Genomic DNA, 24,241 nt, shown 5'->3' with positions numbered 1-24,241 from the left:
CATGAACTAAAGGGCATAATTTTAAGCTGAGAGGGGGAAAGTTTAAAGGAGATGTGTGGGGCAAATTAATTTTACACATAGTGGGAGGTGCATGAAAAACACTGTAAGGATAGTGGTGACATCAGACAGACACTACAATGGTACAAGAAGCATGTGTAGATGCTAGGAATGGAGGGATATGGACCATGTGCAGGCAGTATCATTTGGCATAATGGTCAATGCAGACAATGGACCAAAGCACCTGTTCCAATGCTGTACTGTTCTTTGTTCTATATGAAAAAGGCTGATATATGGGCTGTAGGGAAAGAGCAGGAAGATACAATTGCTCTAGTTCAGGCCAACACAGACTTCATAGTGTGAATGGCCTCTTCTGTGCCATAAGAATTCTGTGATTTTGTGAAATATGTCTGATAGGGATATGGATCTGCTACTGACTGAGTATCCAGCCTCACTGCCCCGGGGAACACTTTCTTCCAATAATAACTCTGCATGCATCCAGAAATGAGGCATTTTTTTTCACTCCAGCTTTCCAGATGCACTTTCTACTAGAACTGGACGCAGAATTCTAGCTGCAGCCTAATATTTTAGTGCAACGTCCTGGCTTTAGTGATCTCTTAATAAAGCTAGGGACGCCTTCATTTTCTAACAGCCTTCCCAGCCTTAACAAACTTGCCACAGCATCTCAAATATGGTTCATATCCTGCTTCTCTGAAGTCAGTTGAGCAATTGGAAGCCATTTTTGCATAGACACAAGAGATTCTGCTGATGCTGGAAATCTAGAGCAACACACAAGATGATAGAGGAATTCAGCAGGTTGGGCAGCATCTATGGAGCAGAATAAACAGCTGATGTTGAGCGTTTATTCCCTCTGTAGATGCTGCCTGACCTGCTGAGTTCCTACAGCACTTTCTGTGTTGCTCTCTTTGCAAAGAACAGGTACATCAAAGAGCAATACAAATAAATCAATTCCCCAACCATTTCCATTTTTCTCAGTACAATTTATTGTGGTAATTCTATTTCTTGTTAGCCCTGTTGGACAGCGAGCTTACTTTTTACAAAACTCACGGTTTCTCTGATGGTTATCATCTCTCACAGCATGCCATTACCTGACTTGTATAGAAAGTTAAGAACAGGAAACCTCAATGTAACAAGGTACACAGGGTTCGGCACAATTTGTGTCTTGCATTTTGCATTGCAGCTATAATTAGCAAATTCAGTTGAACTTTCTGGTGCCTCAGTGCCTGCATTTATTTCCTTTCCGTTGTTATCCTTTCATAGCTTTTCAGATTGGATTTAAGTAATGCAAAGAGATATTCGTATTAAGAGAAGATCTTAATGGAGAGAACCCTTTGGAAATTAAACTTCAGGATTGAAAGAAAAAGCTTATCTGTCCTTTTTTTTTTACTAAATTCTGCATATTCACATAATATAACACATAAAATCAAAATCAGTGTTGGTAGTGAGCAGTCTCTCAACCTACTGCTGTTCTTTGGATACAGAATATTAAATAGTACAGAAGAGGAACAGGCCCTTGGGCTCTCAATGTTGTGCTGAACTAATTAAGCTAATGATGCCCAATTAGACTTATCTCTTCTGCCTACACACAGTCCATATCCCTCCATTATCTTCATATTCATATTCGTTCCTAAGAGTCCCTTAATCATAACTGCCTCAACCATCACACCTGGCAGCATCCGTCCTTCCAAGCACCCACCACTCCTTGTGTAAAAAAAAACACAACTTGTCTCACATGTCTTTGAAATTTTTCCTTCTCACCTGAAATGCATACCCTGCATATTAGACATTTCGATAGTCATAGTCATAGTCATACTTTATTGATCTGGGGGAAATTGGTTTTCGCTACAGTTGCACCATAAATAATTAAATAGTAATAAAACCTTAAATAATTAAATTGTAATATGTAAATTATGCCAGGAAATGTCCAGGACCAGCCTATTGGCTCAGGGTGTCTGACCCTCCAAGGGTAAAGTTTGATGACCACAGGCGGGAATAACTTCCTATGACGCTCTGTGTTGCATCTCAGTGGAATGAGTCTCCGGCTGAATGTACTCCTGTGCCCACCCAGTACATTATGTAGTGGATGGGAGACTTTGTCCAAGATGGCATGCAACTTGGACAGCATCCTCTTTTCAGACACCACCGTCAGAGAGTCCAGTTCCATCCCCACAACATCACTGGCCTTACGAATGAGTTTGTTGATTCTGTTGGTGTCTGCTACCCTCAGCCTGCTGCCCCAGCACAGAACAGCAAACATGATCGCACTGGCCACCACAGACTTGTAGAACATCCTCAGCATCGTCCAACAGATGTTAAAGGACCTCAGTCTCCTTAGGAAATAGAGACGGTTCTGACCCTTCTTGTAGACAGCCTCAGTGTTCTTTGACCAGGCCAGTCCGATCCTTCTTATAGTGTCTGTACCATGCTGTTCGATAGGGGGTTCCATGATTTTGATCCAGCAATCCAATGTACTTTTGACTCAGACATCCAAGACTTGCAGGGAAATAGACAGATGATTGTGGTCCCCTCGTGCCTGCTACTCCTGCCCTTCAAGGTAGTTAAGGCTGTGGATTTGGCAGACTTTGTGACAGAAGCAATGGCAAGTTGCTCAAACATATCTGTTGGGTGACACACACAGCATGCTACTGGGTGGAGGGACGGTGGAGAATTTGGGAGCCTGTCAAGCAGGTCACCTTCAAAGTTCCCTCTAATTTAATGACCAGCGTGTGCAAAAATCTTGTGCTGTGTAATTTTTTGCCCAGCGACAACATGTGCACGCTGAATTTTTAAGTGGAATTAAACCTATTCTAAGGATAATCAGCTGTTCCACTATAAATGAACTAGCAGTTATTTTGCACTTCACCCTCTTTGTTTCTTTGGAATTTGACACAGTGAATCAATTATTTCTTCAACAAAAACAGTATAAATAAGCTAATTATAGGCTAACATCAGGTAACTGACAAAAGGGTGTGATGAAAGGACATGAGCACAAATAATATTGTTGGCCATCATTTCGTTTTTGAACAATCCTAATGTTAATGCCCAGAATTGCAAATGCAAGCCACATTTTTTAACTTTAAGGATGGTACAAAACTTGGCAGTGTTGTGTACCATAAACAGAACAATGACAGGTTGCAGTACGATATGCAGTACACTGGTTGAATGGGCAGAGGAATGGTAGATGATGTTTCTTGCAAAGAAGTGTGAGGAGAGGCATTTTGGTAGGAATACTGAAGGGAAGCTATATATTCAGCCTGCCTGTTACGCCAGCAGCATTTAGAGCAGTAATGAAGGTATCCGTCTCTGGCACCGTTCAGCCGTTCAGGGATTCTTCCTTCATCATATCAGTAGCTTCCTCTCGGTTCTCACCGCTGTCCGTCATCCAAGTCCCAGGTGGAGACTCAGGAAAACCATCACACTCAGATGTAGAATGATTCTTTATTGCTGTTTCTGCCACAGTTTTGTTTTACCAGAATCAGAATCAGAATCAGGTTTATTATCACCGGCATGTGTCATGAAATTTGTTAACTTAGCAGCAGCAGTTTAATGCAATATATAATATAGAAGAAAAAATAAGTAAAAGTAAATAAATAAGTAATCAATTAGAGTATATGTGTATTGAATAGATTAAAAATCATGCAAAAACAGAAATAGTATATATTAAAATAGTGAGGCAGTGTTCATAGGTTCAATGTCCATTCAGAAATCGGATGGCAGAGGGGAAGAAGCTGTTCCTGAATCACTGAGTGTGTGCTTTCAGGCTTCTGTACCTCCTACCTGATGGTAACAGTGAGAAAAGTGCATGCCCTGGGTGCTGGGGGTCCTTAATAATGGATGCTGCCTTTCTGAGACACCGCTCCTTGAAGATGGCCTGGGTACTTTATAGGCTAGTGCCCAAGATGGAATCGATTAAATTTACAACCCTCTGCAGCTTCTTTTGGTCCTGTGCAGCAGACCCCCGCCCCCCCACCCCACCCCACCCCACCCCATACCAGACAGTGATGCAGCCTAACAGAATGCTCTCCTCGGTACACATATAGAAGTTTTTGAATGTTTTTGTTGACATACCAAATCTCTTCAAGCTCCTAATGAAGTATAGTCAGCGTTGTTAGCCCTGGGCTGAAACCCCTCCAAACCTGGAGGACCGGTAGATCAGTGGTCCCCAACCTCCGGGCCGCGAAGCATGCAGTGGTGCAGCGGTGGCCGGAACGCACTCAGCACATCTTTAAAAAAAAAGCCGAAATAAACAAGCTAATTAATTAACGCAACACACATCAAAGTTGCTGGTGAACGCAGCAGGCCAAGCAGCATCTATAGGAAGAGGCGCAGTCGACGTTTCAGGCCGAGACCCTTCGTCAGGACTAACTGAAGGAAGAGTGAGTAAGGGATTTGAAAGCTGGAGGGGGAGGGGGAGATGCAAAATGATAGGAGAAGACAGGAGGGGGAGGGATAGAGCCGAGAGCTGGACAGGTGATAGGCAGAAGGGGATACGAGAGGATCATGGGACAGGAGGTCCGGGAAGAAAGACGGGGGGGGGGGGTGACCCAGAGGATGGGCAAGAGGTATATTCAGAGGGACAGAGGGAGAAAAAGGAGAGTGAGAGAAAGAATGTGTGCATAAAAAAGAGTAACAGATGGGGTACGAGGGGGAGGTGGAGCCTAGCGGAAGTTAGAGAAGTCAATGTTCATGCCATCAGGTTGGAGGCTACCCATACGGAATATAAGGTGTTGTTCCTCCAACCTGAGTGTGGCTTCATCTTTACAGTAGAGGAGGCCGTGGATAGACATGTCAGAATGGGAATGGGATGTGGAATTAAAATGTGTGGCCACTGGGAGATCCTGCTTTCTCTGGCGGACAGAGCGTAGATGTTCAGCGAAGCGGTCTCCCAGTCTGCGTCGGGTCTCACCAATATATAAAAGGCCACATCGGGAGCACCGGACGCAGTATATCACCCCAGTCGACTCACAGGTGAAGTGATGCCTCACCTGGAAGGACTGTTTGGGGCCCTGAATGGTGGTAAGGGAGGAAGTGTAAGGGCATGTGTAGCACTTGTTCCGCTTACACGGATAAGTGCCAGGAGGGAGATCAGTGGGGAGGGATGGGGGGGACGAATGGACAAGGGAGTTGTGTAGGGAGCGATCCCTGCGGAATGCAGAGAGAGGGGGGGAGGGAAAGATATGCTTAGTGGTGGGATCTCGGCCTGTAACGTCGACTGCGCCTCTTCCTATAGATGCTGCTTGGCCTGCTGCGTTCACCAGCAACTTTGATGTGTGTTGCTTGAATTTCCAGCATCTGCAGAATTCCTGTTGAAGCTAATTAATTAGCTTTTTTCTTAAAGATGTGCTGGGTGCGTTCTGGCTACTGCTGCACCCTGAATGCTTTGCGGCCCGGTATCGGTCCACAGCCTGGAGGCTGGGGACCACTGTTTCTTAGTCTGCCCTCTACTCTTTGTCCTGTTTCACGTGGGTGACCCTACCAAGAGCCAAAGCATGATGTCCTGACTCCGGCCAACATACTGTAGCTCTCTGGGTCATTGAGGCACGCAGGCCTCTAAACCACAATGAGGTTGTGGTGCTCTTGGAGAAGAGGCAATGTATAATAAAGAATAATGGGATGAAGAAGCAGATGATCCTGGGAAGATGTGTGCATAACTTATTCGGATGTGGCAGGATATGTTGAGAATGTGATTAATACGGTATATTGAATTTTGGTTTTATTAATAGAGTATAAAATCAATGAAGTAATACTGAGCATTTAAAAAGAAATTATCTAGCCTTAACTGAAGTATTATGTTTAGTTCTTGTCACCACATTATCTTTCAAGTATTGGTTAATCATCCACTTACTGAGATTTTACCAATAATTGCAATTAATGGGATTGCAGCTGATTCTGAGGTGATTGATTAACTCAGTGAAAAGGGGCAGATGAACAAACCCACAACATGTAAAAAGTGCAAGCAGTTTGAAAGTGCATTTATTGTTCATCAAACATGTTATTACTAATTGTCATTGCCTGTGTAGTCCTCTGCATTCCCAACTACTCCCAGTAACCTTTCACCCAATTGTTTATCAGGAATCTATCTACCTTTGCCTCTAACTATTCACCTGCTTTGTTTCCATTCCCTCTGAGGAAAAGAATTGCAAAGAATCATGACTGTAGAAAAAAAACACCTCTTTGTCTAAAATAGATGACATCATATTTTTAACAATGACCCTTGGTTGTAGATTCTCTCCACAAGAGGAAGCTGAGAGTTGACACCCAATGATTTCTTTAAAAACTGAAGATATCTCTCTGCCAGCCAGCAAAGACAGAAAGAACGCACCCAAATTAACCCTGCATTAATGCTAAATATCTTTATAGAGGGGCAGAGAAATTGGTGTAAGTCACTTCCCCCATTATGCGTGACATGGTAAATGAAGGAAGTGTAAATATTTAGTACAACCATACATTTACACAGAGAGGATGGCATAGATCTAATGAATTCTGAGAGGAAGACACTACTTCTGAGAAAATTCACTTAGTTCTGGTAATTACACCCTTTATAAATGATGATCTCAACTCACCAAAAATGAAAACATCAAGCCCTACTGAATTATCTTGCAGATAATGACACAGAGTTTAGAAACAGGTCATTCAGCCTATCTCATTCGTACCGATGTTAATACTTTCACAAAAGCCTCCTCCCATTCCTGATGAAGGGACTGGATCTGAAATGTTGACTGTTTATTCCTTTCTATAGATGCTGCCTGACTGCTCAGTTCCTCCAGCATTTTTTTTTTACATGTTACTCCCATTCTCTCTCCACTTCATCTTTTCAACACATACCCTTTTGGTCTTTTCTCCCTGGCTAGCTTCACTTTAAGTGTATCTCTGCAGTTCACGTTAAATGCTCCTTGTACCACACTGCAATGACTCCAAAATTAACCGTCCAGAATCTGAAAACTAATAACAAACAAATAATAGAGTTGGATCCATAAAATTTCAGGTATTGAGTGAGCTTCTTTGTAGAATCTACCCCAATGTTTTGGCTAAGTAACCAGACGATATTAGTCCCAATAATAAGTGGTGATGTCATTTTTCTCTGTCTTAATTTAAGTCAGTGAAATATTGAAGAACAAAGTTAAGCATTTCTATGAGAGTAGAACAGGTATTTTTATTTGTTAATTTTTTTCAATTCCTTTGAAGCTAATTTTGATATAAAATGTTACAACTTTAAACTTTTGAAAAGTAATGAGAAAAAAGTCTGAAGTAATTTACATATATTTTGAATAATTAATCCACACTGTTAAAGCATACATTGTAAATTTTGTTACATAAAAATATCATCCATGTGTTGTGTCCAAGGGCATTTGATATTTGTAATTGTACACTGAGGGGGATGAGGCAGAGTACTCAGTTGAAGAAGAATTACTGAACTAGGATCTGGTAACTACACATTTTGTCAACCATCTTAAGTTGCCTTTTATTTTTGGGTCATATTTCCCTACCTGAACACCAAGCATGCACAGAAAGTGTGGCAGCAAGATGATGTATCTCTCCCCCCCCCCCCCAAATAATCATTAAGTTTATGTATCTGTGCATAATAATCTATCGAGAACAATAGCGGTCAAATTTAACTTCCTCCAAAGTGCCTGCAACGTGTCGATGACAACATTTGACAGTTTTCAGAAGAAAATAATACTAATTGAAATGAAAAAAAATGTCATTGCACAAAAGGGATGGGGTGAATTTTAAAATATTTGTCCTATTGAGTCTCCCTCCTATAGTCCTATAATACTCCTCCCACTATATCTCTGTGAAAGTTTATCATCTTAGCAACAAGGATATCCATGTGACATAGATTCCCATTGGATCATGGCTTTGAATAACACATAGCCTAGAACAATTACACAAGTTGATATGACTCTTGGATAGATGAGCTTGCAGTTATAGTATATACAATGCCTTTTACTTATATACAAATATTTGAATGGAACAGCATATGTCAACAATAAGGCAAACCATTTCCATCTCCCATCAAATACTTCCATGGAAAGTCAATGTACATGGTAGTTGAAAGAGGAATGCTGCCTAGGCAACCATGAGAATTGTTCCCAGAGGAGTTACTATGGGGCATTTAAACATCGAGAGTAAAATTTGCATTATTTTATGGAATTTTCGAAACCACTTCATAAAGTATGTATGAAGTACTGTTTAAGTCAAAAGTACAAGAAGTAACTTGTCCTCCTGTAAACAGCTACAAAGAAATGACTGCACAGGTTTTAGATGAGGGATAAATGTAGGCCGGTACAATTCCTCAAGTAATGCATCCTGAAAAGGAAGGCAAAGCTGCATTTGAACATTGCATGCAAAAGACAATACCAGAGTGGGAATGCCAGTGGGAATCTTTGAACAGAGATTTTGGATGAATGGTGCAACACATACAAAATTCTGAAGGAACACAGCTGGTCAGGCAGCATCCATAGAAAAGACATTTTGGGCCAAGGCCCTTCATCAGAACTCATTGTGAGTGTTGCTTTGATTTCCAGCATCTACAGATCTGCTGTTGTTCGTTGAATGAAGAGTGATTTGGAGGCAGGAGTCCTATCAACTATTAGTGGGATGTTGCTGTGTACAAATTAGCTCTTATATTTGCTTCATTACAAAAGTCACCTCATTTCAAAGTGCTTTTCAGTAGCTGTGAGCACTTTAGGACATTTGAAAATGGAAGTGTAAGACAATGATATAAGTATTCCTTCCTTATTCTTCAATAACTAAAATGCCTAAAATTATGCTTATTTTCAAGTGCAATATAACTTGCACAAAAATACTTTAAGGGAGCCTCCGTAGATTTTACACTTTCCACCAACTATATTAGCAAAGAAACCAACACTGCTCTGATCATCAATTTCTCCTTCTGTTGAATGCAATTCCCTCCCCCACCCCTTCCTCTATTTCCCACTCTGACCTTTTACTTCTTCTCACCTGCATATTACATCCCCCTGGGATTCCCCTCCCCTTCCCTTTCTCCTGTTGTCCACTCTCCTCTCATATCTGATTCATTCTTCTCCAGCCCTTGGCTTTTCCCAACCACCTGGCTTCACCTATTACCTTCCAGCTTGTCCTCCTTCCCCTTTCCCCACCTTTTTATTCAGGCATCTCCCCCCTTCCCTCTCTGTCCTGAAGAAGGGTCTTGGCCCGAAACATCTGTTGTTTACTCTTTTCCATAGATGTTGCCTGGCGTGCTGAGTTCCTCCACCATTTTGTGTGTGCATCGCTTTGGATTTCCGGCATCTGCAGATTTTCTTGTATTTGTGTTCTGCTCCAATCATGTTTTGAAGGTTGACCGCCATCGGCCTTAATGAACTGTGCCATAATGAGCACAGAATTCTAGATATGCATAGCAGGTTTGATTGCACCGAAAGATAAAGATAGAAAAATTTTCAGGATGAGGCTAGAAATCAGAATGGTCTTCCTGGTCTCAAGCATTACTTGAGGAATTGTGCTGGCTTTTATTTATCCCTCATCTAAATACCTGGTCTTCTCACTTCCAGCAACACATAGAGAAGACACCAAGTCCATGGTGTCCATACTCTTTGTGTTTATGTGGTCCTGTGGTTACAACTGATCCATTCGATGAGGGTTTCAGGCACCAAGTTTCAGTCCCCCACTACATTTAAGACAAAAAGAAGTCTGTCTTCAGCTCTTTTCTAATTATTTTACTGATTACCTTAAACCATGCCTCAAGGTATTAATCTCACTGTTGAAGGAAATGTGCCACATCTTTTAAATTTTCCTCCATGGTTTTCTGTTTCAGAGAAAATAACCTCCCATTCCTCTTACCTGAAATTCTACAAAGTTGGAAGCACCCTCATTAATCTCCTTGCAGATACCGATGAGTCTGCATTTTAAACAAGCAGCACACTCAAAATGCTGGAGGAACTCAGCAGGCCAGGCAGCATCTATGGAAAAAAAGTACAGTCGACGTTTCGGGCCAAAATCCTTCAGCAGGACTGTGTACATTTTTCTGTAGGTGCTGCCTGACTTGCTGAATTCCTCCAGCATTTTGTCTGTGTTGCTTGGATTTCCAGCATCTGCAGATTTTCTCTTGTTTGTGCATTTTAAACATTTATATTTGAGATATTTAGATAAGGAGACTTTTTTCCCAGGGTACTAGAGGATACGTTTTTAAGGTGGGAGAAGGAAAATTTAAAGGAGACATACAAGACAAGTTTTTGTACAGAGTGGTAAATGCCTGGAACAGGCTGCCAGGGTAGCAGTGGAAGTCAGTATGGTAAAGGTGTTTAAAAGACTTTTAGATAGGTGCATGAAAATTAAGGGAATAGAGAGAAATATACAGGCAGAAGAGGTTTTATTTAATTTCGTATCATGTTCCTTTCAGACATTGTGGGCCAAATGACTTGAATTTGCATTGTGCGGTTCTGTGTTCTACTTAATGGAAGTGTGTAATAATTTTCATTACTTCCTTTGTCTCACTAGGTAGCTGAGCTTAATGCACTCACCTCAATGAGACAGGTGCAATCTGGCAATAGGAAGTGGTGCCCAGCTACTGCAAGCACCTGCAGCACCTCATTATGTACAATGCTTGCAGTAGCTTGGGAACCACTTCCTGTTCCCTCCCCCTACCCCCCCCCCACACACACACCTCAACACCCAGCCCATTCTTCTCACCTTCTTGTCCTTCCTGTCCCACCAGCATGTTATGCACTTGTTGGCTTTGAAGTGAACTGCCCAGCACCCTGAGGGGTCAGCTATAGGTCAGTAATAACAACAACATCCCTGATCTCTGAACCTCCTGGTATAGTGCCTCAGAACAGTTAACTGCATTAAAGTTGCTGCATATGTTCATGCTGTTTGGACATCATCTTGAAAAAAGTAATGGCTTACATTTCTATAGCCCCTTCCATATCCCCCCTTTAGGTTACTCCATCTTGAATGGCCTGTATCCTGGGGGTCATATTAATGGGTGACTATCCATTTGGTGTCTGCCTTTTTTTTCTTTTTAACGCGATGCTAAATGTAGCTTCCTGGGAACATGCCTCTGCTAAGCTTGCACTCCTTCCATTCCCCCTCCCACCTTCTTATTCTGACTTCTTCCCCCTTCCCTCTCCAGTTCCGATGAAGGGTCTTGGCCTGAAGCGTCAACAATTTATTCTCCTCCATAGATGCTGCCTGACCTGCTGAGTTCCTCAAGCATTTGTGTGTGTGTGTGTGTGTGTGTGTTACCCAACGTTTCCATTACCTGCAGAATCTCTTGTGAGTAGATGTGCTTCATTTTTACAGATGGGCCTGTGTTAAAAGTCAGAACTTAATGTTGAGAAAGATTCTGGGGATGGCTTGCCTCATGGTCTTTGAAGTAGTGCTGTGGGATCCTTTCCATTCACTGCTGATGGTGCAGCACTCCTGCAGTGATCTTGATGGGTCTTTAGAAGTGAGTCATGGCTGGCAGAGTGAGGGTCAGCCAGCAGTGGGAGGAAATGATTGAAGCACAGGAGCAGTGGGCAGCAGACTTGAATGACTATTACAATGTGGAGGTTGGATGCCCTAGGGCTTGTGTGGATGAGAGGGTGGAAAAGGGGCCTGTTTTATTGTTGTTATTCTTTGTGTATTATTTGCGTGTTGTTCTGTAATGTGTGGTGACACCTGTGGGTACAGGGTGCCCCCTTCACTTCCTTCAGCTGTGTTGGCTGATAATGCAAACAATGCATTTCACTGTATGGTTCAGTATATGATAAATAAATCTAATCTACCCTTCCTGTCAGTCAACAGCGCAGTTATCTACTGTTGAAATGTACCAATGGAGATCTTGCATTAGGCAATCAGTTTTGCCCTGCTGTTCATAATGACTTTGACTTGTCAACAGAGAAAGGTGGACGGATATTCACCTTTATTTACCAGTACTGGACGCATGGGCAAATGTAAACAACTATCTATATTAAACTTCACCCATTTGCTGCTCTCAAATTCAATGGGACCAAATGCACATCAGATAGAAATTAAATGTTATTGACCAACGAAACATTCCACCCCCCATGAGCTTTTATGTAAATGGCATATTTATTTAATTAGGTAAATTTGCATTCCTAGCTACTTTGGTCAGATATGAACTCACATCACTGGGTCATTAGCCCAAGACTCGTGGTGCATGTCTAGCAGCTTAACTGCTGTACTAACATGCCCATGACAAGTAGAGATTGCATCACATTTACTTGAGAATGCTTTTGAAAGTGATTTGTTTGCCCTAGCCACCTTAACTCCAAAGAATGGCACAATCAATTGAGGCCTGCATTGCATTGAAAATACAGTACTATCTTATCAAGGTTTATGGTATGTCACTAGAAAAAACTCAAATCTGGAAGCACACAGTAGATCAGGCAGCATCCACAAGGACAGAAACAGTTAATGTTTCAGGTCAGAGACCCATGATCAGAGCTGGAAAGGTAAGAAAACAAGGCTACTCTATGTTGCTTTGCTGGGTAGAAAGGAAGAGAGCTGGAGAGAACAGATATAAAGTCTGTGATAAGTTGTCAAGGTTGCAATAGTTTTAAAAATTGGCAGTGAAAGACAGAGTTGAAACTGAAACAAAGTTAAAACCATATCTGTGGAGAGAAACAAAAGGCATTTGGTAACCTGATAAATTCAGTATTAAGTCCCAAGAGTGATGAATACCTATATAGAGGACGAGGTGCCATTCTTCAAGCTTACTTTGGGAATTGTTGGAGCAATATAGAAGAGAATAGAAAGAGAAATCATTGTAGGAATGGGAGACAGAATTGGACTGACAATTGCAAGTAATGACCCATATTTGTCTCTGCAACAGATATGCTTGTGCTTTTCTATTGGAATCTGTTTGATCTTTTTCACTCCCACTCTCATCTTTTCTTCAAAGTAACTGACAACTTGGTTCTGTACCCCATCACAGACAGTTCCTGTGTACTCCTCCCCTTTTCTGCTACTTCAAACATGTAACACGCACAAAATGCTGGAGGAACTCAGCAGGTTAGACGGTGTCTGTGGGAAGGAATAAACAGTCAATGTTTTGGCCCAAGAACAAAAGTTGACTGTTTATTCCTGTTCATAGATGCTGCCTGACCCGCTGCATTTCAGCATTTTGTGCATGTTAATCTGAGGATTTCCAGCATCCGCAGAATCTTTTGTGTTTATAACTTAAAATGTGACAGCTTTTCCCTTTTCAGACTCTGAAGAAGAGATTTTGACCTTGAATGTTGATTTTGTTTCTCTTCCCATTAATGCTGCTCAACCCACTGAGGAGCTTCCTGCATTTTTTGTTTTGGATTCCATGCAGTTACAGTAATTTGCTCCATTTACAGTTCTTCATCTGTGAGGCAGCTATGTTGCTATTGAGAAGCTAGCACTCTTACTGACACTGGGTCTTGAGTGTAAATCCTGCAATCCCCACCAGCTGTAGAAATAGATGAGGTTTTTCTTGTGTTGCTTCCAAGTCTCCAATCTCTTTCCTTCCCTACTCAATACCATTCCATGTGTCTGGAGAAAATGGAGAATATAACATGGACCATTTGGCCCACCAAATCTCTGCTGACCATCAACACCAACTTATGCCAAATCCAATTATTTATGCTCTCTATATTCCCTTCAGCTTCCACTGATCCTACCACCCACTACACACTAGGGACAATTTACAATTAGCCTTCTGTCCCACTAATTTTTAGAAACTGAAGCACCCGGGAAAATCCACTTGGTAATGGAGAACCTGAAAGCTCCAGATGGACAGCATGGAGGTCAGGACGGAATCTGAGTTACTGAGGCAGCAGCTTCCTCAGCTGCACATGAATACAAAAATCAACAGAGGAAAACATAACATTTCCTGGAGCTACAGTTATGACTAGCCAGCTGGTGGTGTAGTGGCGTCAGCACCGGACTTCAAGGTGAATGGTCCCGGGTTTGAATCCAGCTGGCCTCTTGCACATTTTCTATCTGTGCGGGGTTGAGCATCGAGCTAGCAACTCGGCCTCATAAAAAAAACAGACAAATGCTAATATACGGCAAAAAAAAATGCCACCAGATGCGCCACAAGGCACAAAAAATGAACAACATAAGTTGAGCCTAAACAAAGGTGTCTTTTTTAAGGTGTTTTTTTTTCTTCATATGACTGATGCAACACTGCTCAAGCAGTGAGCTTTGCTGTTTGCACACAGACCTTGGGAATCAAAGCTACAGCCTTTGACTGAACTCAGGGTTTCGAGAGTCCCTCTGGAGGCTGAAAGTTAGACAACTTTACACCAGTGGCTGGGTGCCATTGGTCAGCAAGAAAGGAGAGGAACAATGGCTGAAGGAAAACACACACAGATATTCCATGCAGAGGCAAATGCATTAATCAGCGTTCACTTATGAGCCAAATTCTGTAACCACATTATCTCGCGTACACCAATAAACTTTGAGTGTCTCAATGTACTAATAATTGATTATCATGTCATTCATTACCACAAATATAGACGTTAACTTCCTGTTAGTAAAAGATAATGTGCCGCTACGTAATCCTTCATTCGTATCGCTGTTGGAACTTGAATTGGACGAAGAGCTTTGGTCCTGACTTTCCAGCTTAGCTTGATTGCTGTCTATTACTGCCAGTTCTGAATGGAAAATATGTCATTATTTGTGTAGCCCTTTGCAATGGTATGACAATTCATGCCACCACTTTATCTGCTCCAAGCCATAAGCCGGCATCACTTTGGAGAGTCTGGTACTAGTTCTGCAGGAGGGAAACAAAGAAGGTTACTGTTAACATTTTTCTCATCATTGATTCAATTTTTTTTTACAATTTAATATTTAATTAACGGGTTACTGTATGACAAACATCTGATGGCTCCAAAAGGCCTTGATAGAGTAGATGTGGAGAGGATGTTTCCAATAGTGAGAGAGTCTAGGACCACAGGACACAACCTCAGAATACAAACATGTCCCTTTAAAACCAGAGATGAGGATGAGTTTTTTGCTAGAAGGTGGTGAATCTGTGGAATTCATTGCCTCAGACAGCTGTGGAGGCCAAGTCATTGGGAATATTTAAAGAGGAGGTTGATAGGTTCTTGATTAGTAAGGCCGTCAAAGGTTGCCAGGAAAAGGCAAGATAATGGGGTTGAGAGGGATGATAAATCAGTCATAATTGAATGGTGGAGCCTACTTGATAGGCTTAGTGGCCTAATTCTGTACCTACACCTATTGCCTAATGGACATAAGATATCCAAGTCAAAACCACATAGGATGGTGCAGTGTTTACCCCCTGTAGCTTGTGTAGATTTGTTGTTTGGGCATACTAATTGGGAGTATTTTGGCATGGCCTTCGTCTCCAAATCAGAAAGTTGTGGTTTCAAATGCTGTTGCAGATACCCAACCACAAAAGCCTGGGCTGACACACCAGTGAGGCTCTGAGGGACTGCTCCCAGCATTGGAGACAGTGTCTTTGAATGGCACATTAAATCAATACTCTCTCAGGTGGAGGTAGAAGGTCCCTTGACACAAAGGGGTTAGCCCAAGAGATTTATTCCCAGGTGACACCACTTAAAAATAATGATCATTTATCACATGGTTTGTGCTGATCTACAATATTTGTTAGACCATCAGACATAGGAGCAGAAATTGGCCATTTGGCTCAACAAGTCTGCTCCATCAAGTATTGCCAAGTCAACATTGCATGAAGTACTTCGTTGGCTTGCAGCACTTTGAGATGGTAAGAGGCTATGAAGGGAAATAAGAGGTGGCGAAGGGCGCGTTGGAAATGCAAGTCTTCTATTTTTTTAAGTTTAGTTCTTCTGATGTGCAGCTTCCATTCTCATTCCTTTCCTTCTCACTCTTGTCAGAGGCACCGGTGTTTTCAAATGTGAATGATGTGGTAATAGGATGAGACATGATACCTCCATGAGCCAGAGGTCTTGTTTGATGGTTGCAAAGCTTTTTAGAAAAAGAAAAGAAAAAGTCATGGAGAGGCTGTGAAGAGTTCTTAAAAGAGGAAATCTGTCTGTGTTTCTCCATTCAGAGGTCAGGAAACCAAGTGCTGGGGATTGAATTGAATTTTATCTTACATCCCTCACATGCATGAACAGTAAAAATCTTTACGCTACGTCTCTGTCTAAATGTGCAACTTATAGTAATTTGTAATAAATAATACAAGTCGACCTTCACTAATCCGGCACCATTGGGACCTGAGGAGTACCAGATTAGTGAAAATGCTGAATTACAGAAAGATCACATTAAGCATAATCAGTGCCGGATTATCGAAGGAACCGGATTACAGGTAGTCAGATTAGTGAAGGTTGACCTGTATGTACAACAGGACAGTCAATATAACATAGAAATACAATTGTATCAGCGTGAATTAATCAGTCTGATGGCTTGGTGGGAGAAGCTGTCCCAGAGCCTGTTAGACCTGGCTTTTATACTGCAGAAACAACAGGAATTCTGCAGATGCTGGAAATTCAAGCAACACACATCAAAGTTGCTGGTGAACGCAGCAGGCCAAGCAGCATCTGTAGGAAGAGGTGCAGTCGACGTTTCAGGCCGAGACCCTTCGTCAGGACTTTTATACTGCGGTACCATTTCCCAGATGGTAGCAGCTGGAACAGTTTGTGGTTGGGATGACTTGGTTCCCCAATGATCCTTCAGGCCCTTTTTACGCACCTTTCTCTGTAAATGTCCTGAATAGTGGGAAGTTCACATCTATGGATGCGCTGGGCTGTCCGCACCACTCTCTGCAGAGAGTGGGATCCAAATCCTGAACTCAAGATGACGACAATGATTCCCATTTAAACTGGGTACTAAACATATTAAAATTCTAAGTATTACAAATGGATAATATCAAACATAATTTGACATCTAACTACGATGGGAGAAATCTGGGCTGATGATTAGACGTTTTTTATTCACACTTGTTGCCGAGCATGATCATAGTGAGTTGAATGGGCTCCTATGCTGTAAATTCCTATCATTTTGTAAGTTTGATTAATCAATGGATTTTAGAAGAAAGGCGATATTCCCACTTGTTGAAGCAGCAATAAAGTAATCAGCCTAAAACCTGGATTGGAAAGAATTATGAAGGCTGAATAAGGAGAATTGTTTCAGATGCAGTAAGTTGTTATGAACTTGGAAGCCCTTTTGGAAATCATCCACTTGGTAATTTGTCTTGTTTATTAAAAGCATATGAGAGTTGTGCCTCTTCATTCGCCTTGCCAAAGATCACAGAATCACTGACCGAATGGTTCCTCTGCTTGTGGGATGATGGAGGTGCTAGTATAACATTTTATCCTGAAGAACTAGCAAGGCTAGGTCTTTAACCTCGAATTCTCATATTAATATTGATATCCTCGTATTTGGAGTATTGTGTGCAGTTTTGGTCACCAAATTACAGGAAAGATATTAATAAGGTTGAAAGAGTGCAGAGAAGGTTTACAAGGATGTTGCCGGGACTTGAGAAACTGAGTTACAGAGAAAGGTTGAATAGGTTAGGACTTTATTCCCTGGAGTGTAGAAGAATGAGGGGAGATTTGATAGAGGTATATAAAATTATGGCGGGTATAGATAGAGTGAATGCAAGCAGGCTTTTTCCACTGAGGCTGAGGGAGAAAAAAGCGGAGGACATGGGTGAAGGGGGAAAAGTTTAAAAGGAACATTAGAGGGGGCTTCTTCACACAGAGAGTGGTGGGAGTGTGGAATGAGCTGCCAGATGAAGTGGTAAATGCAGGCTCACTTTTAACATTTAAAAACTTGGACTGGTACATGGATGAGAGGTGTATGGAAGGATATGGTCCAGGTGCAGGTCAGTGGGACGAGGCAGAAAAATGGTTCGGCACAGCCAAGAAGGGCCAAAAGGCCTCTTTTTGTGCTGTAATGTTCTATGGTTCTATGTTCTATAATTTGCACAATTGAAATTTTTTCTATGCTGAAGACAAATGTGCCTGACTTTAGTTTAACAGGAAGTGGTTGGTTTGGACTATCACCCTGTGAGATGGCATTCAACCTATTAAGAGACTTAAATCCAAGCAATGGGGCAAGTTCTTTTACAAATATCTTTTACAAATGTTGAAAATATTTTTTTAAATTTATATGCAATTTTCAGCTACCTTTCTGCGGCATTTACTACACTTTAGAATTATAATTGAAAGATTGTTGACTCTTTCCTCCACAAAGTTTGTCAAGATGATCGATACTTTAACACCTGGTCATCAAGGAATTATATGCAGGAAAACATTTGCAGAGTGAATTAAAATCCCAGTATCCATTCAATTCCTTCAATTATTCTAATCCTAGTCCTGCAGCCCTCCAAGATTTTTATACTTTTTCAATTCAGATGTTTTTCCTATTGCAGGTTTTCCTCACCACCAGTCCAACTTCTATCACTCCCCCACCTTCACCCACAGTCCCTTCCAAAGTCTGAAACCCCTCCTTTAACCTCTGGCCTTACCCTTACTCCCTTTAAAACACAATTTGTAATTTGGGCCTTGAATAAATATCTGATCATCAGCCCACATTTCTCCCATTGTAGCTAGATGTCAATTTTATGTTTGATGTCACTCATTTGCAGTACTTAGCCTTTAAATATGCTCAGTACCCAATTTAAATGGGAATCATAGTCCTCTTGTGTTCAAGTGATTTAGAAATGCTTACATTATTCAAGAAATGCACAAATGTGGTGTGCACTAGTTAGTATGCATCCCCTAATCTTTGCGAAGCTTTTAGCTGTTAACCACAACACCGATGTTTGCCCAGGTATGCACACAATCTGGGTGAAGTGTTTTAATCTCTCTGCTCAAGGCTGGATTTTGGGTGTTTTGGCACTTTAAAGAATCTTCAAGTACAATGCCATCTAAATGCTTCTAATTGACTCAGCTTTCCCATCTACACATAAAAAGAACATTTCTTATTCCTCTCTAAGAAGGTTAAACTCTTAAAATGAGAACAAAAATAACGTCGTGTATCAATTGCAAAAAAAGTGTTTCACACTTAAAATGTGACATCAAATTTTGTTTGACCGACCCTTTTTAATTTTCCTGTGCTTTCCCGCTCTGACCCCTTCTCTCATTCCTCTGTGGACTTTGCACCTACTGACATAATACTTAACCTCCACTCACCATCTCTCACCCTCTCCCCTTTTCTCCTTCCTCCTTTTCTTCCTCCTTCCCTCTCCATTTCACTCCACATGCTTTCATCTCCCCCCTCTCCCCCCCTCTCCCCCCCTCCCCCCCTCTCCCCCCCTCTCCCCCCTCTCTCCCCCCCTCTCCCCCCTCTCCCCCCCCACCCTCTAACTCCCCGAAGTATATTACACCCAAAAACTTAATTTTTGTTCTGTAATAGATGAAGCTGTATGTTTTACACAGCTGGATGCTAAACAGTAATGCAAAAGTGATGGGTTAGTTTGTTTCTTTGATGTTGAGTGAGGGGTAAATATCAGGTGTGGATTGCGTTGAGTCATAGAGAAATGCAGCACCAAGACAGGCCCTTCAGCTCATCAAGTCCATGCCAATCATCAACCGGCCATTTTTACACCAATCCAACTTTTTTGCTGTTCAAATAGCATCATAGAATCTTTCAGGTCCAGCTGTCAGGCAGATGCTCCTAAATTTAGCATTTCATCTGTCAGCCAGACTTCTGTGGTGCTGTAGTAAAGAAAGGGTAGATTTTTGCTAAATCCAGCAACCTCTGATCTCACAGCAAGGCTGCTACCCAATGAGCTCTGGCTGAAACCTGGAAATTCGATGCATTGTCAGTTTGCTTTCCTATACATGTAGGCTAGCTTCTGTAACATCCCCATGCAAGCAGTGGATGAAGAACAGACTTACCCAGTACCGGGAAGAATCGCTGCATAGGGTCCGGAGAAATTGGGGTGTTGGGCTCAGAGAGAAGGTGCCGATCGGATTCAGACTGAATTCGGCTGATAGTTGGTACTTTTGGTTTCACTTCTGAATTTTGCACTGGGATTTCCTCAAATACTGGATTCTCCACTCCTACAGCCTCACTATAAAGTGTAAAACCAAGGAGACTTAGCAGACAACATGTGATATTGGATCATCTATCATCTAATATCAGGCAATCTATTACATTAATAAATGAAGCAAAACATTTACTACAAGGTAAGAGCCCATTCAACTCATGTGATCACCCTGCTACCACCCAGTAAACATAACTTATGACAGTACCAATAGAATTATATTATTGTATATTTAATTATATGTCTTATATGCACTTATGTCAACTTGTACATCGACAAAATATTTTTTATTTTTTGTTAATATTGTGTTATTATTATTTGATGTGCTGTATGTGATACACGTGCTGAGCACCTTGGTTCAGAGGAATATTATTTCATTTAGCTGTATACATGTGTACGGTTGAATGACAATAAACTTGAACTTAAATGAAGAAAAATATACATTCAGATTGGACCATCATCCAAGTTCTCAGCACATTGTCTCACAGGTAGCAGGAACTTACTGAGAAAGATATTTTTCAAAAGGTGAAAAGCCTCTAATCAGCCACCTTCCACCCCCCACCACCCATTCCACCATTCTTGCTAACTGACCTCTGGGCTAAGTAACCTCTCATCAGTTCTTACCATCTGTGTAAGTATCTCTCAATTTGATACATGCAAAAAAACTGATGGATCTGTAATTCCCTGCTGTCACTTACAGAGTGTAATGGCTTTGTCTGGCAGGGTATCAGGGATCATGAAGCCTCATGAAGTCATATAAAAAGATTAGCTTTATTTATCACATATACAATGAAATATGTTGTGTCAGATCAGATCTGTGAGGATTGTGCTGGGTAGCCCACAAGTGTTGCCACACATCCGGCACCAACATAACATGCCCATAACTCACTAACCCTAACCATACGTCTTTGGAATGTGGGAGGAAACCAGAGCACCAGCAAGGGAGATGAGGCTGAGTACAGGGCTACGGTAGGAAACTTTGTCACATGGTGTGAGCAGAATTATCTGCAGCTTAATGTGAAAAAGACTAAGGAGCTGGTGGTAGACCTGAGGAGAGCTAAGGTACCGGTGACCCCTGTTTCCATCCAGGGGGTCAGTGTGGACATGGTGGAGGATTACAAATACCTGGGGATACAAATTGACAGTAAACTGGACTTGTCAAAGAACACTGAGGCTGTCTACAAGAAGGGTCAGAGCCATTTCTATTTCCTGAGGAGACTGAGGTCCTTTAACATCTGCCGTACGATGCTGAGGATGTTCTACGAGTCTGTAGTGGCCAGTGCTATCATGTTTGCTGTTTTGCGCTGGGGCAGCAGGCTGAGGGTGGCAGACACCAACAGAATCAACAAACTCATTCGTAAGGCCAGTGATGTTGTGGGGATGGAACTGGACTCTCTCACGGTGGTGTCTGAAAAGAGGATGCTAAGTTGCATGCCATCTTGGTCAATGTCTCCCATCCACTACATAATGTACTGGGTGGGCACAGGAGTACATTCAGCCAAAGACTCATTCCACTGAGATGCGGCACAGAGCGTCATAGGAAGTCATTCCTGCCTGTGGCCATCAAACTTTACAACTCCTCCCTTGGAGGGTCAGACATCCTGAGCCAATAGGCTGGACCTGGACTTATTTCATAATTTACTGGCATAATTTACATATTACTATTTAACTATTTATGGTTCTATTACTATTTATTATTTATGGTGCAACTGTAACGAAAACCAATTTCCCCTGGGATCAATAAAGTATGACTATGACTATGGAGGAAACCCATATGGTCGTGAGGAGAACGTATAAACTCCTTACAGATAGCAGGGGGAATCGAAGCCCGGTCTCATAGCGAGCACCGTAAAGCAATTGCCCTAACTGCTATGCTACTGTACCGCCCAATAATTATACACTGTAGTCTATAAAATTCAAACCTATGGTCATCTCCAATAAGAGAGAGTTTAACAATTTCCCTTTGATGTTTAATGGTGCCATTATTGTCAGGTCCTTCGCCATTTCAGGGACGACATTGACCAGAAACTTAACCAGATCATCTAAGTAAGTGCTATGGTAGTGTTGGGTATCCAGCTTAGTAATAGTATCCATCATGACCTGAGCTAACAACCCAAAATGTAAAGTCTATTCCCCAGCTGTCTGGCCATCTGACTGTGGTTTAACACATGTGGTCCACCTGATTGGCATCCATCCAGCACTCTGCACACTCATTCTCTGCAGCGTTAGTGCACCATGGTGACAGTGTGCAAAAAGCACTGCGGAAACCTGCCAGCACCTCCTCTGCAGCACTTCCCAAACCCACAAACTCTATTACTTTAAAAAAAAGCAGCAGCTACGCCGGGCGACACCAGCACTTGTAGGTTCCACCCTGACATAAATTACCAATCTTTCATCGGCATTGACTCAAAATCTTGGAACTCCCCATATGAGAGCACAGGGTGAATAGAGGTCCAACACAATGGTTCAGTACCACCACATCCTTGAGGGCAATTAGTGATGGGGAATAAAAGCTGTCCATAGTCCAATTGCTGATGGTAACTAATCCCAGTTTGTTGATTGAGGAACTACCCTCTGAGTGAATCAATGTTGGGCTAAGGACCACACAGCACAAACCAAACCAGTGAGAAAGAGATGAAAGACCAGGACTAACTGAGCTTTGTGCCAGTAGACTCATTGACAAACAGCAGACCTGGATCTCAAGTAACACGCACAAAATGCTGCAGGAACTCAGCAGATCAGGTCAGCATCCATGGAAGGGAATAAACAGTTGACATATTGGCCCGAGGCTCTTCATCAGGACTAGAAAGGAAGGGAGAAGAAGCCAGAATAAAAAGATGGGAGGAGGGGAAGGAGTACAAACTGGCAGGTGATAGATGAAGCCAGGTGAGGGGGAAGGTAGGTAGGTGGGTTAAGTGTAGATTTGGGTGATGATCATTAGATAAGGTACAAGGCTGAAGAAGAAGGAATTTTACATGAGAGGAGTGTGGGCCATGGGAAAAGGGGCACCAGAGGGAGGTGACAGGTAGGTAAGGTGAGAGTGGCCTCATTATGACAGTGGAGAAAGCCACACACAGACATGTCAGAATGGGAATGGGCAGTGAAATTAAAATGGTTGACCAGCCACAAGGAAATCCTGCTGGATACAGACAGAGCGAAGGTGCTCGATCTTCGATATTGTTCTGATGTAGGATGGTATGTCTCTTTGCCCTTGGTGGTGGAGGCTGCTGATTTTTGAAGTGCTGTTAAAAGTAGTTGAGTAACTGCAATGAGTTTTGCAAATAAGACACACTCTAACCACAGAGTGATGGTGGTGGCTAGGATGCCAGGCAATTGGATTGCTTTGGTCTGTATGGTGATGAGCTGATTAAAAGTTGTTCGAACTCCATGTATTCAGGCAGAGCAGGCAGTAGCACATTCCTGACTGGTGTTGTGTAGATAGTGAATAGACCTTGGGGTATCAGGAGGGGACTGACTCACTGCAGGATATCTGGCCTTTGAATAGCTTTTGCACGTGCAGTATTTGTGCGGGTTATGTGGTCGGTCAGCTTGGGTTTCTGGTCAGTGATGGCTGAGAGGACGTTGATAATGGGAGATTCATTGATGGTGAAGCCCTTGAATATCAAGGGCAGGTGATTAGATTCTCTATTATGCAAGGTAGCATTGCTTCACAGTTTTTTAAAACAACTCATTCTTCCTTACCTGCTATAATGCAAAGTAATGGCCATTCAGCCCATTGAATGGCCTTTCCCTGCAGAGCAAGCTTACTCCAATTCTCAGTTCCCTGTTACCTATTCTGTCTCACGATGCCATCAACTTCCTTCCAAATCTCCTGTCATCTACCTGCACTACAGATACTTAACTGCCACTTAACCTACCAGAAGGCTTTTGGAATGTGTGAGGAGACCGCAGCACACAGAGGAAACCCACCGTGTCACAAGAGAACATGCAAACTCCAAACAAAATGAACCCACTGTCAGGAGTGAACGTACGTTTGTAGGTTCCATGGCATGTGAAGCAACAATACTAATTTGCTGCAGCCCTGTGCTCCAGTCAAAGCCCTTGCCTAAACATTATCTAGATCTTGTTGCGTATAGGCCTGGGGTGCTTCATTTGATGAGAAATACAATCATTAGTAGACATCCCAAGTTCTATTCTTCCGAGGCAATGAAACATTGTTGATGAAGAACCTTATCTTTGGCACTACTCTGGGGGAGTTCTCAGTGATGCCCTAGGTTTGGAATGATTGACATCCAATAGCCACAG

At 42.2% G+C, this 24,241-nt stretch overlaps 2 protein-coding genes across 6 annotated transcripts in view; one reads left to right on the top strand and one right to left on the bottom strand.

Moving 5' to 3' along the window:
- Positions 1-24,241, top strand: part of cdh23 (cadherin-related 23) — a 1,160,360-nt gene that overhangs the window by 916,866 nt on the left and 219,253 nt on the right. The window lies entirely within an intron of this gene.
- The window catches only part of vsir (V-set immunoregulatory receptor), a 69,287-nt gene continuing 52,174 nt past the window's right edge, over positions 7,129-24,241 (bottom strand). The window contains exons 6-7 of the mRNA XM_063070591.1: positions 19,827-20,002; positions 7,129-14,749 (exon numbers count right to left, since the gene is read on the bottom strand). Coding sequence (XP_062926661.1) covers positions 14,724-14,749; positions 19,827-20,002 — 202 coding nt within the window. The 3' untranslated portion in view covers positions 7,129-14,723. The remainder of the gene's footprint in view (positions 14,750-19,826; positions 20,003-24,241) is intronic.

The sequence above is a fragment of the Mobula hypostoma genome, chromosome 18 (genome assembly GCF_963921235.1).
Source record: "Mobula hypostoma chromosome 18, sMobHyp1.1, whole genome shotgun sequence".
Taxonomy (NCBI): domain Eukaryota; kingdom Metazoa; phylum Chordata; class Chondrichthyes; order Myliobatiformes; family Myliobatidae; genus Mobula; species Mobula hypostoma.
The sequence above is the reverse complement of the archived record's forward strand: the minus strand, read 5'-3'. Positions and strand labels throughout refer to the sequence as shown.